Source organism: Malaclemys terrapin, chromosome 13 (assembly GCF_027887155.1).
Source record: "Malaclemys terrapin pileata isolate rMalTer1 chromosome 13, rMalTer1.hap1, whole genome shotgun sequence".
Taxonomy (NCBI): Eukaryota; Metazoa; Chordata; order Testudines; family Emydidae; genus Malaclemys; species Malaclemys terrapin.
The window spans coordinates 28,162,447-28,175,204 of record NC_071517.1 but is presented as its reverse complement, the minus strand read 5'-3'; the positions used below and the strand labels follow the sequence as shown (position 1 = coordinate 28,175,204).

At 50.7% G+C, this 12,758-nt stretch overlaps 1 protein-coding gene across 2 annotated transcripts in view; it reads right to left on the bottom strand.

Annotated features, from left to right (window-relative positions):
- The window catches only part of LOC128848287 (zinc finger protein RFP-like), a 41,918-nt gene extending 30,318 nt beyond the window's left edge, over positions 1 to 11,600 (bottom strand). For both annotated transcript variants that reach the window (XM_054048197.1, XM_054048198.1), the window contains exon 1: positions 10,987 to 11,600. In XM_054048197.1, the coding sequence (XP_053904172.1) occupies positions 10,987 to 11,397 (411 nt within the window). In that variant the 5' untranslated portion in view covers positions 11,398 to 11,600. The remainder of the gene's footprint in view (positions 1 to 10,986) is intronic.
- Positions 11,601 to 12,758: the final 1,158 nt, after the last annotated feature.

Below are 12,758 nucleotides of genomic sequence, written 5' to 3'. Positions count from 1 at the left end.
CAAGGTACTTCATTTAGTAAGGAACAATCAATTGCACACATACAAAATGGGAAATGACTGCCTACGAAGGAGTACTGCGGAAAAGGATCTGGGGGTCATAGTGGACTACAAGCTAAATATGAGTCAACAGTGTAATACGGTTGCAAAAAAAGCGAACATCATTCTGGGATGTATTAGCAGGAGTGTTGTAAGCAAGACACGAGAAGTAATTCTTCCACTCTACTCCGTGCTGATTAGGCCTCAACTAGAGTATTGTGTCCAGTTCTGGGTGCCACATATCAGGAAGGACGTGGACAAATTGGAAAGAGTCCAGAGAGGAGCGACAAAAATGATTAAAGGTCTAGAAAACATGACCTATGAGGAAAATTTGGTTTTGTTTAGTCTGGAGAAGAGAAGACAGAGGGGATATGATGACAGTTTTCAAGTATGTAAAAGGTTGTTACAAGGAGGAGGAAGAAAAAATGTTCCTGACCTCTGAGGGTAGGACAAGAAGCAATAGGCTTAAAATTGCAGCAAGGGAGGTTTAGGTTGGGCATTAGGAAAAAATTCCTAACTCTCAGGGTGGCTAAGCACTGGAATAAATTGCCTAGGGAGGTCGTGGAGTCTCCATCACTGGAGATTTTTAAGAGCACGTTAGACAAACACCTGTCAGGGATGGTCTAGAAGCGGCGCAGGCTGAGGGATGTGCTGGCTACGGCTTCCCGCTGCCCCCATTGGTCTGGAGCGGCGAACCACGGCCAGTGGGAGCCGCGATCGGACGAACCTGCGGACGCGGCAGGTAAACAAACTGGCCCGGTCCACCAGGGTGCTTACCCTGGCGAGCCGCGTGCCAGAGGTTGCAGACCCCTGGTCTAGATAATACTTTCCTGCCATGAGCGGAGGGGACTGGACTAGATGACCTCTTGAGGTCCCTTTCAGTTCTATGATTCTATAAGGCCATTGCAGAGATGCTACATTAATTCTTTGTATCGGTCTTCGCTGCAGAGGATGCGAGGAAAATTCCCACACCTCAGCCATTCTTTTTAGGTGACAATCTGAAGAATTGTTTCAGATTGAGGTGTCATTAGAGGAGGTTTTGGAACAAATTAATAAACTAAACAGTAATAAGTCACCAGGACCAGATGGTATTCACCCAAGAGTTCTGAAGGAATTCAAATATGAAATTGCAGAACTACTAAGCACCATATGTAACCTATTGCTTAAATCAGCCTTTGTACCAGATGATTGGAGGGTTATAGCTAATGCAAAGCCAATATTTAAAAAAAAAGTCTCCAGAGGCAACCCTGGCAATACAGGACTGTAAGCCTAACTTCCGTATCAGGTAAATTGTTTGAAACGCTAATGGAGAATAGAATTGTCAGACACATAGATGAACATATGTTGGGAATAAGGCAACGTCTTTTTTTAAGGGAAATCATGCCACCAATCTACTAGGATTCATTGTGAAGGTGCCAAGAAGCATGTGGACAAAGGGTGATCCAGTTGATACAGCGTATCTGAACTCTCAGAAAGCCTTTGACAAGGTCCAACACTAAAGGCTCCTAAGAAAACTAAGCAGTCATGGGATAAGAGGGAAGGTTCTCTTATGGATCAGTAACTGGTTAATAGATAAGAAAAAAGGGGTAGGAATAAACGGTCAGTTTTCACAATGGAGAGAGGTAAATAACAGGATCCCCCCAAGGATCAATACTGGGACTGGCGCTGTTCAACATATTCATAAGTGATCGAGAAAAGGGAGTAAACAGTGAGTAAAAATCTGCAGACAATACAAAATTACTCAAGATAATTAAGTCCAATGCAGACTGCAAAGAGTTCCAAGGAGATCTCACTAAACTGGGTGATGGGACAACCAAATGGCAGATGAAATTGAATGTTAATTGCGAAGTACAGTAACTCCTCACTTAACGTTGTAGTTATGTTCCTGAAAAATGCAACTTTAAATGAAACGATGTTAAACAAATCCAATTTTCCCATAAGATTTAATGTAAATGCGGGGGATTAGGTTCCAAGGAAATTTTTTGGGGGCAGACAAAAGGCATTATATACTTTATATACTTTACAGTACTGTGGTGGGGAGGTGCCCTTGGCTTACCCCACACAGGCATAGTCCGCTGCAGACGAGGCAGGCAAGGACGCTAGGAAGCACCTTGCGCAGCAGCAGCTTCCCCCCAGAAGAACAGGTGCTGACTTTGCCGGGGCATGCTCCAGGCCCGCCCCTTCCCACCCCCACTCCGCTCCAGGCCCGCCTCTTCCCACCCCCACTCCACCTCCTCCCCAGAGCATGCTGCGTCCCCGCTCCTCCCCCTTCCTCCCAGCACTTCCCTGCCACCAAACAGCTGTTTGGCAGCACTTAGGACTTTCTGGGAGGGAGGGGAGGAGTGGAGATGCGGCACTTCCCTGCTCCTCCCCCTCCCATCAGTGGCGGATTTAGAGTTAGTAGGTCCCTGTGCTCAGCTTCATTTTTTGGGGTCCCCCCATGGGGGGAACATTCTTTCTTCTCTCCCTCCCCCCCGTTTTTCATTCTTTTTTTCTCCATTCTCCTCCTCAGGAGGGGCTCAGAGCTGGGGGTGCAGGAGCTGGGAGGGAGTTAGGGTGCGGGGTGGCACTCAGGGTGGGGTCTGGGAGGGAGTTAGGGTGCAGGAGGGCGCTCAGGGTGGGGGGTGGGGTCTGGGAGGGAGTTAGGGTGCAGGAGGGCGCTCAGGGTGGGGGTGCGGGTCTGAGAGGGAGTTAGGGTACAGGAGGGCGCTCAGGGTGGGGGTGCAGGAGAAGGCTCAGGGTTGAGGCAGGCAGGAGGTGCAGAGCACTTACCTGGGGCAGCTCCTGTTTGGTGCAGGGGGTGTGTAGGTGGCTCTGCGCAGTGCGCCACCACCTCCATGGCCGCGATTCTGGGAGCTGCCCACCGTCCTGGCAGGCAGGGCCACCCGGAATGCAGGGGCTTTAGGGGCCCCGGGGCCCTGGCCTGCAGCTCTAAAGCCCCTTTCGGAATGCGGCCCTGTAAGCACAGGCCGGAGGACTTTCCTCTTTGAGGGGGAAAGCGCCGCTTCTCTCCGGCCGCTGGCTGCACGGCTGCCCCTGCTCCTCCTGAGTCCTCCGGCCCATGTTCGCAGGGCCACATTCCGAAAGGGGCTTTAGAGCTGCAGGCCAGGGCCCCGGGACCCCATTAACCCAGGGCCCTGCAGCCCCTAAAGCCCCTGCATTCTGGGCGGCCCTGCCTGCCAGGGGGCTGGGGGGAGCAGCTTCCCCGCTCGCTCTCTCCCTCCCTCCCAGAAAGTCCTAAGCGCCTTTGGCTGTTTGGCAGTGGAGGAAGCGCTGGGAGGGCGGGGGAGGAGGCAGAGAAGAGGAACTTTGTGCAATGCTCCCTTGTAAAGTCAGCCAAACAACGTTATAAGGGAGCATTGCACAACTTTAAACGAGCATGTTCCCTAATGGAGCAGCGACATAACTTCGAAACAACGTTAAGCGGGAGGACGTTAAGTGAGGAGTTACTGTAACGCACAGTGGAAAACCTAATTCCAACTATACATAGAAAATGATGGGGTCTAAATTAGCTGTTACCACTCAAGAAAGAGCTCTTGGGGTCATCTCTGAAAACATCTACTCAATGTGCAGCTGCAGTCACAAAAGCTAACAGAATTTTAAGAACCATTAGGAAAGAGATAGGTAGTAAGACAGACAGTATCATAATGCCATTATATAAATCCATGGTTCTCTCACACCTTAAAAACTGCATGCACTTCTGTTGGTACCATTAAAAAAAAAGATACATTAGAATTGGAAAAGGTACAGAGAAAGGCAACAAAAATCATGAGGGTATGGAACAGCTTTGAGATTGAGATTAAAAAGACTGGGAGTGTTCAGGTTGGAAAAAAGACAACTTGGATTGTGAGGGGAGGGAGTGTGATAAAGGTCTATAAAATCAAGAATGCGAAAATGAATAGGGAAGTTTTTTTACCCCTTCATATAACACAGGAACCAGGGGAAATAAATAGGTAGCAGGCTTAAAACAAACAAAAGGAAGTACTTCTTCACACAATCAACTCCTGGAACTCACTGCCAGCGGATGTTGTGATTTGAAGGCCAAAAGTGTAACTGGTTCAGAAAAGAAATAGATATGTTCATGGCTATTAGCCAAGATGGTCAGGGACACAACCCCATGCTCTAGGTGTCCCTAAACTTCTGACTGCCAGATGCTAGGACCGGACAACCGGGGATGGATCATTCAATAATTGCCTGGTTCTCTTCATTCCCCCTGAAGCATCTGCTACTGGCCACTGTCGGAAGACATGATACTGTGCTAGATGGACCATTGGTTTCACCCATTACAGCCATTTTTTATGTTCTTAGTGATTTTCTAGGTGCCTAAAAGTTAGGCATTGCAATGCTGAGCATCACAACACACAAGTCCCTTTGGAGATTCGGGCCTAAGTCTTCTTTGAAAATGGGACTTAGGCCTGGTCTACACTACGACTTTAATTCGGATTTAGCAGCCTTAATTCGAATTAACCCTGCACCCGTCCACACAACGACGCCATTTAATTCGAAATAAAGGGCTCTTTAAATCGATTTCTGTACTCCACGAGCGGAGTAGCGCCAAAATCGATTTTAGCATTTCGAATTAGGGTTAGTGTGGCCGCAATTCGATGGTATTGGCCTCCGGGAGCTATCCCACAGTGCACCATTGTGACCGCTCTGGACAGCAATCTGAACTTGGATGCACTGGCCAGGTAGACAAGAAAAGCCCCGCGAATATTTGAATTTAATTTCCTGTTTGCCCAGCGTGGAGAGCACAGGTGACCACAGATAGCTCATCAGCACAGGTAACCATGCAGGCCGATAATCGAAAAAGAGCACCAGCATGGACCGTACGGGAGGTACTGGATCTGATCGCTATATGGGGAGAGGATTCAGTGCTAGCAGAACTTCGTTCTAAAAGACGAAATGCCAAAACTTTTGAAAAAAATCTCCAAGGGCATGATGGAGAGAGGTCACAATAGGGACTCAGATCAGTGCCGCGTGAAAGTCAAGGAGCTCAGACAAGCCTATCAGAAAACAAAGGAGGCAAATGGTCGCTCCGGGTCAGAGCCGCGGACATGCCGCTTCTACGCCGAGCTGCATGCAATTCTAGGGGGGGCCGCCACCACTACCCCTCCTGTGACCGTGGATTCCGGGTCAGGGATAGTCTCATCAGCTACACCTGAGGATTCTGCGGATGGGGAAGAGGAGGAGGAGGAGGAGGACGACGAGCTTGCAGAGAGCACCCAGCACTCCGTTCTCCCCAACAGCCAGGATCTTTTTCTCAGCCTGTCTGAAGTACCCTCCCAACCCTTCCAAGCCAGTATCCAAGGCCACGACCCCATGGAAGGGACCTTAGGTGAGTTTACCTTTTAAAATATAAAAATTGTTTTAAAAGCAAGCGTTTTTTAATGATTACTTTGCTCTGAGGACTTGGGATGCATTCGCGGCCAGTACAGCTACTGGAAAAGTCTGTTAACGTGTCTGGGGATGGAGCGGAAATCCTCCAGGGACATCTCCATGAAGCTCTCCTGGAGGTACCCCAAAAGCCTTGCCACAAGGTTTCTGGGCAGTGCAGCCTTATTCCGTCCTCCATAGTAGGACACTTGACCACGCCATGCTTGCAGCAAGTAATCTGGTATCAGTGCCTGACAAAGCCTGGCAGCGTATGGTCCCGGTGTTTGCTGGCATTCAAGCAACATCCGTTCTTTATCTTGCTGTGTAATCCTCAGGAGAGTGATATCGCTCATGGTAACCTGGTTGAAATACGGGAACTTAATTAAGGGGACAGAGGTGGCCGTTCCTACTCGGCTGTTTGCCTGTGGCTGAAAAGAAATCCTTCCCTGCAGTTAGCCAAGCGCAGGGTGGGAAATTGACCCTGAGCTTTTTGCGTTTGGCTAGCAGGGATCTTCCCTGATACCAGCCACGCGGTGGGGGGAGGGGTACAGCGATCATCCCAGAGAATTCATGGCGGGGGGGGGGGGGGGGTTAGTTTGGTTCCTGCAGGTATCTTCCCTGATACCAGCCATGCGGTGGGGGGAGGGGTACAACGATCATCCAGAGAATTGGATGGGGGGTGGTGCTTAGTTTGTTTTCTGCTGCTGCTGAATGTTAACAGGAAAACCGCAGCACTCAACGGGCCTTGCTTGGTATGTGGGAAAGGAGGGAGCAGAAGCCGAAAGACAATGGCTTACCATGGCCGCATGCAAGCCGAATTCTGTTGCCCGGACCTGTGATCTCTAGCAGTAAAGCCACAGACACTCAGTATTAAGAGGCAACATGCGACCTTGCACAGAAATCACATATGCTATGTAATGTGAATAGTGTTGGTCACTGTGAAAGAGTATAAGCATTGTTCTGCAAAATGTATCTTTTTAAACAATTCTCTCTTTTTTCCCCTCCCTACAGCAGCTGCAAATTCTTCAAGCCTCCCTCCTCCGTCCCGAAGGCTATCACAGATAAGGCGTCAGAAAAAGAAGACGCGAGACGAGATGTTTGCAGAAATCATGGAATCCACCCGCAGTGACAGAACTCATCTGAATGAGTGGAAGGACATGGTTTCAAAGTATAGGAAAGAAGCCAGTGAACGTGAGGACAGGAGGGACCAACGTGAGGACAGGAGGGACCAACGTGAGGACAGGAGGGACGCTCGAGATGAGAGGTGGCGGCAGGAAGATCAGAGGAGGCAGGATGCAACACTGGGGCTGCTGCGTGAGCAAACAGACATGCTCCAGTGTCTGGTGGAGCTTCAGGAACGGCTGCAGGAAAACAGAGTGCCGCTACAGCCCCTGTATAACACCGCTCCCCCCTCCCCATGTTCCATATCCTCCTCACCCAGACGTGTAAGAACGCGGGGGGGTGGGGGGAGGCTCCGTACACCTTCCCATTCCACCCCAGTGGACAGCCCAAGCAAAAGGCTGTCATTTTTTTAGTGGCCTTTTCCTTCCCACCGATCCTCCTCCCAAACCCCACCCAGGTTCCCTCCCTCTTTTTATAATCTATTAATAAAGAATACATGATTTTTAAACGATAGTGACTTTATTTGGTTTGAAAGCAAGCTGGGGGAAGGAGGAGGGTGGGTTCCTTACAGAGAATGAGTCAATAAAGGGGGCGGGTTTTCATGAAGGAGAAACAAACAGATATTTCACACTGTAGCCTGGCCGGTCATGAAACTGGTTTTCAAAGCTTCTCTGATGCACAGCGCTTCCTGGTGTGCTCTTCTAATCGCCCTGGTGTCTGTCTGCGCGTAATCAGCAGCCAGGCGATTTGCCTCAGCCTCCCACCCCGCCATAAAAGTCTCCCCCTTACTTTCACAGAGATTGTGGAGCACGCAGCAAGCAGAAATAACAATGGGGAGATTGGTTTGGCTGAGGTCTGAGCGAGTCAATAACGATCGCCAGCAACCTTTTAAACGGCCAAATGCACATTCTACCACCATTCTGCACTTGCTCAGCCTGTAGTTGAACAGCTCCTGACTCCTGTCCAGGCTGCCTGTGTATGGCTTCATGAGCCATGGCATTAAGGGGTAGGCTGGGTCCCCAAGAATAACTATTGGCATTTCAACATCCCCAACAGTTATTTTCTGGTCCGGAAAGTAAGTCCCTTGCTGCAGCCCTTTAAACAGAGTAGTGTTCCTGAAGACGCGAGCATCATGAACCCTTCCCGGCCAGCCCACGTTGATGTTGGTGAAACGTCCCTTGTGATCCACAAGTGCTTGCAGCACCATTGAAAAGTACCCCTTGCGGTTTATGTACTGGGTACCCTGGTGCTCCAGTGCCAAGATAGGGATATGGGTTCCATCTATCGCCCCACCACAATTAAGGAATCCCATTACAGCAAAGCCATCCACTATGACCTGCACATTTCCCAGAGGCACTACCTTTCGTAGCAGCACCTGAGTGATTGCTTTGGCTACATGCATCACAGCAGCTCCCACAGTAGATTTGCCCACTCCAAATTGATTCCCGACTGACCGGTAGCTGTCTGGCGTTGCAAGCTTCCACAGGGCTATCGCCACACGCTTCTCAACTGTGAGGGCTGCTCTCATCTTGGTATTCTGGCGTTTCAGGGCAGGGGACAGCAAGTCACAAAGTTCCATGAAAGTGCCCTTACACATGCGAAAGTTCCGCAGCCACTGGGAATCATCCCACACCTGCAACACGATGCGGTCCCACCAGTCTGTGCTTGTTTCCCTTGCCCAGAATCGGCCTTTTATGGATAGAACCTGCCCCATTAACAACATGATCTCCAAAGCACTGGGGCCCGCGGTTTGACAGAATTCTGTGTCCGTGTCCATGTCCTCATCACACTTGTCACTGCGCTGCCGCCGCCGCTGCCTCCTCGCCTCGTTTTTCTGGCCCTGGCTCAGCATAAACTCCACGAGAACGCGCGAGGTGTTTACAATGTTCATGACTGCTGTCTTGAGCTGAGCGGGCTCCATGCTTGCCATGGTATGGAGTCTGCAGTGTTCACCCAGGAAAAAAGGCGCAAAATGGTTGTCTGCCGTCCGTTGCTTTCATGCAGGGAGGGATGGAGGGGTGAGGCTGTACCCAGAACCACCTGCAACAATGTTTTTTGTCCCATCAGGCACTGGGATCTCAACCCAGAATTCCAATGGGCGCGGGAGACTGCGGGAACTATGGGATAGCTATGGGATAGCTACCCACAGTGCAACGCTCCAGAAATCGACACTAGCCCCGGTACTTGGACGCACACCGCCAAATTAATGTGCTTAGTGTGGCCGCATATGTTCGACTTTATACAATCTGTTTCCCAAATTCGAATTATATAAATTCGGATTAATCCCGTAGTGTAGACATACCCTTTGGCTCTTAAGTCAGTTGGTGCATTTGAAAATTTGCTCATAAGATCTGTAATTCACCAGGGTGAGGTGTCGCAGAGCCACACAGAGAATTTTAAAGCACAGCTCCCATTCATTTCAATGGCAACTGGGCATCTCAGTCTCCAGTCTCAGCCCTGCATTCCTTCTGTTCTGTATGTGTCATGCAGCCAGGGAACAGAGAGGTCTTGGGGGCACCAGGCCCGATGTAGAGGCTTAGGGACTCTGGCTAGAGAGCTTTGTCTTCAGCAAATCCTCCAAGTGCTGCTGGGCAATGGGTTGAAGTAGTATCCATTTTGCAGCAGTATAGGGTAGGGTGTCCTGCTCCCATGCAATGACAGGGAAAACTATATGAGGAGATCTGGATGTCAGAGACTTAAAGCTGAGCAACTTAAAGAGAAGGGAGTTTAGGTAAGAGTGTTTAAAACACTTTTTTTAAAAAGTGTGTATTAAACTCTGGTGCCTAATGAACTCTTGGGAGAAAGGGACTCCTCATTAAAAATTCAACACACTGGTAATATTGCAAGGTTCCTAAAGATTTGTGCTTGATTGTTTGGTATGGGGGAAAGGGCTTGTTCTCACTTCCGAGGTGACTCAACGTGGTCAGGGAATCAGTCTTTATTTCCCTTTAATCTTACTGTGGCATTAATATAGTCCACTTTGTCCTTAAAGCTAAAGTGGCTTACAGCACAGCAGGTTCTGTCCACAGTGGATTGCTCAGTCCAACTGGCTTTTTAAGGTTCCAATCCACTTGGACTTCATGGGCCCTAAAAAGTTACATCAAGTTTGTGGTTCAAATGGATGGATAAATCCAAAGAAAAAGTCCAAAGCATGCTCTGTTTCAGGAGCAGCAAAGTAACCGTCCTTCAGCAAACCAGGGAAAACAGGATTTCATCAGCCTGATTTTTCCTCAAAGACAAAGTTAAGCAGATTAATCTTTTTTTAAAAAAACAAAAACCTTTCAGTGCATCTTACGCTTCAGAAAGTAGTTAAACACCAGCTCTGTGGAAACTCCAGCCTATATCTGTGCTGAGATGTTTATAATCAGGACCGCCCAGAGGATTCAGGGGGCCTGAGGCAAAGCAGGGGAGCGGACCGAAAAAAAGGCGGCACCCGCTGCGGCGCTTGTACTTACCAGGCGGCGCTCCATGTCTGCGGTGGTGGGTCCTTCACTCGCTCCGCATCTTCGGCAGCACTGAAGGGCCCCTCACCGAAATGCCGCCGAAGACCCGGAGCAACTGAAGGGTCCCCTGCCGCCTAAGTGCCGCCGAAGACCCAGACCGCCGCCGGGTGAGGCGCCTCTAGCCAGGAAAGGGATTCTCGGCCAGGGCTTGCAGGGCCCCTGTGGGGCCCGGGGCAAATTGCCCCACTTGCTCCCCCGGCAGCCCTATTTATAATGTACTTGTAGAGAACTGCACAAGAAGTGTGATGAGAGGCTGTGTGGCCTAGGGACTAGAGGACTAGGATGGGCACTGGAAGGCAAGGGTTTAATTCCTGGCTCTTCTACTGAGCTGCTTTGTGAGCTTGATCAAGTAACTGCCCCTTCCATACCTCTATTTCTCTAGTGTCTCACTCCTTTGTCTTTGCTTCTGAGCATGCCCACCAGATCAGGCCCTACTGGTGAAAGAGGCAGGAGGAACACCTGTCTTCCCCCAGCACATGGATTGCTCTGGGGGTGGGCAGGAGATAGGCAGCCAGATACCTGGAGGGAGGCAGTTGTGGATATGCCCAGAGGCAGTAACACAGGCAATGAGAGAACCTGTACCCTGAAAACATAGGCACTAAGTGAGTTTGGGTCCCTACAGGACTTGGCAGGAGTTCTGGGGATTGCAGAGGAGCCTAAAATTGGGACTTAGGTGCCTAAATCCCAGACTTATGCACCTAAAACTGGAGTTTAGGCACCTAAGTACCGTTGTGAATCCCACCCTTTGCCTCCCTGTATCTCGGTTCCCTCACCTGCACTTTGTCCATCTTGATTATTTAGATTCAGCTCTTTGGGGCAGGAATTGTCTGTCTGTGTTTGTAGAGAACCTCGCATGATGGGGGCCCTGATTTCAGTGCCTTTAGGAGCTATTGTAATACACATTGTAGACATGCACAAATAGACGTAATTACACTGCACAGCAATTTCCTACCTTGTACGACTGGGCAGCCTCCTCTATAGGGACCACAGTGTGAGCGCGGTGATCCTGGGACTCTCTGCAGATCACACAGAGGAGTATTTGGTCCTGGCTACAGAAGAGTTTGAAAGGCTCCTGGTGCACCTTGCACAAATCTTCTCCTGCTGCTGCCTGGAAAGTCAGCTGCTTGGCTATTTCTACGACGTTCGCCAGTGGCCTGTTTGACCTTAGGGTCCTCTGGGGAAAGATCTCTCTGCACTGAGGGCAGGAGATGTCTGCATCCGATTCCTCCCAGCACTGGCTGATGCAGGCTCGGCAGAAATTGTGCCTGCAATCTAAAGACACTGGATCCTTAAAGAAACTCAGACAGATGGAGCAAGTAGCTTCATCTCGGAGGCTTTTCAAAGGGTTCACCGCTGCAGCCATGGCTCCCTGCAGAGAGTGACTCAGGGTTTCCTTTCCTGAGCTGACTGGGCTCTCCGCACCGGGAGAGGCTCCTTCCTCCTGGAGAGCAGCGGGAATGTTACTGCTCCAGTCTCCTCCCCCGGCTGCAGCCAGGGCTCCGGGGTCCCAGCAGCAGCCGGGCTCGGGGAACTTGCAAGGAGCGTGGGCAGCGCCCCAGTCACTGCAACGAGTGCAATTCACTTCCTGCTGCCGGGACTGAGTGACCTCAGCGATCACTCCCAGAGCCGCATTCCAGCTGCTCCTGGGTCCTAGCGATCAAGGGATTGCACCGCAGCCCCCCAGACCCTGCCTCCTGGGGCCCCACGTCCCCTGGGCAGGGGCAGCTTCTCTCAGCATTAAGGGGGCATTGTGCATAGAAGCCGGGCTTGGGGGAGAACGGGGGTTTCTATAGAGACTCTAGATTGTTCTAAGTGAGTCCCCTCCCCAATGTGAAGAGGAACATGGGGATGATGAGTCCTGGTCCTAGAAAGGCTGCCTGGGACCAGGAGCTGCAAGTGTCACATTTCTCAGTGACACTGTTTGTGAGTCAATCTGGTAACAGACTGGCACAAGGAGCAGTTTGTCAGAGACGGTCTCTTGTCTCCACACCAGGCTCACTGGCTACTAGCCCTGAGCCGGGTTTGTGTAGCCAGTGGGAATGGAAGATCACAGGCACCAAAACCAGAAGGAGAGATCCGAGAAAGAGAAGATGCCAACGAACAGCTGTCATGGGAAAACTGAGGGAATGGAGGCAGGAGCTCACCTTACAATGGAGTGGGGGGTGTTTGGCACTGGAGGACACTAGAGAGGAAGAGAAGATCCCATCCCAGGGTTCCAGTTGCCATTAATCCCAATTCCTGGGGGCAGCCAAGTCTCTGATAGGTCTTGTTCTCTTGAGGCAGGAGGACATCACGGCCAAGGTGATGTACCAGCTCTGCACCATTTGATCCTTTCACCAGGTGTCTGAGGGTTTGCAGGGCTGTGCCTCTTAGGACACCTGTGATGGGGTGTAGAACCCCACATTGGGCCAGGAGGGGTCAGAGAGCAGTCCTGGGCTGCTGTGATCCTGCCCCACCTCACATGCAGAACCTGCTCAAGCTGGAGTTTAAAAGGGAGCCTGTCATGGGGTGTATGTACCCTATGCTAGCCCAGCAACCAAAGGGTTAATACAGGCACTGCCAGTCACTGCCAGTAACAGAGGCCGGGAGGGTAAAAGGGCTGGGAAGCAGACAGGTGGGGTGGCTAAGGAGGAGTGAGCAGGCAGGAGAAAGGAACTCTTGGCAGCAGACTGCTAGAGAGTCGCCCAGGGGACAATGCCCCAGAAAGGGGGGAACAGGCCAACA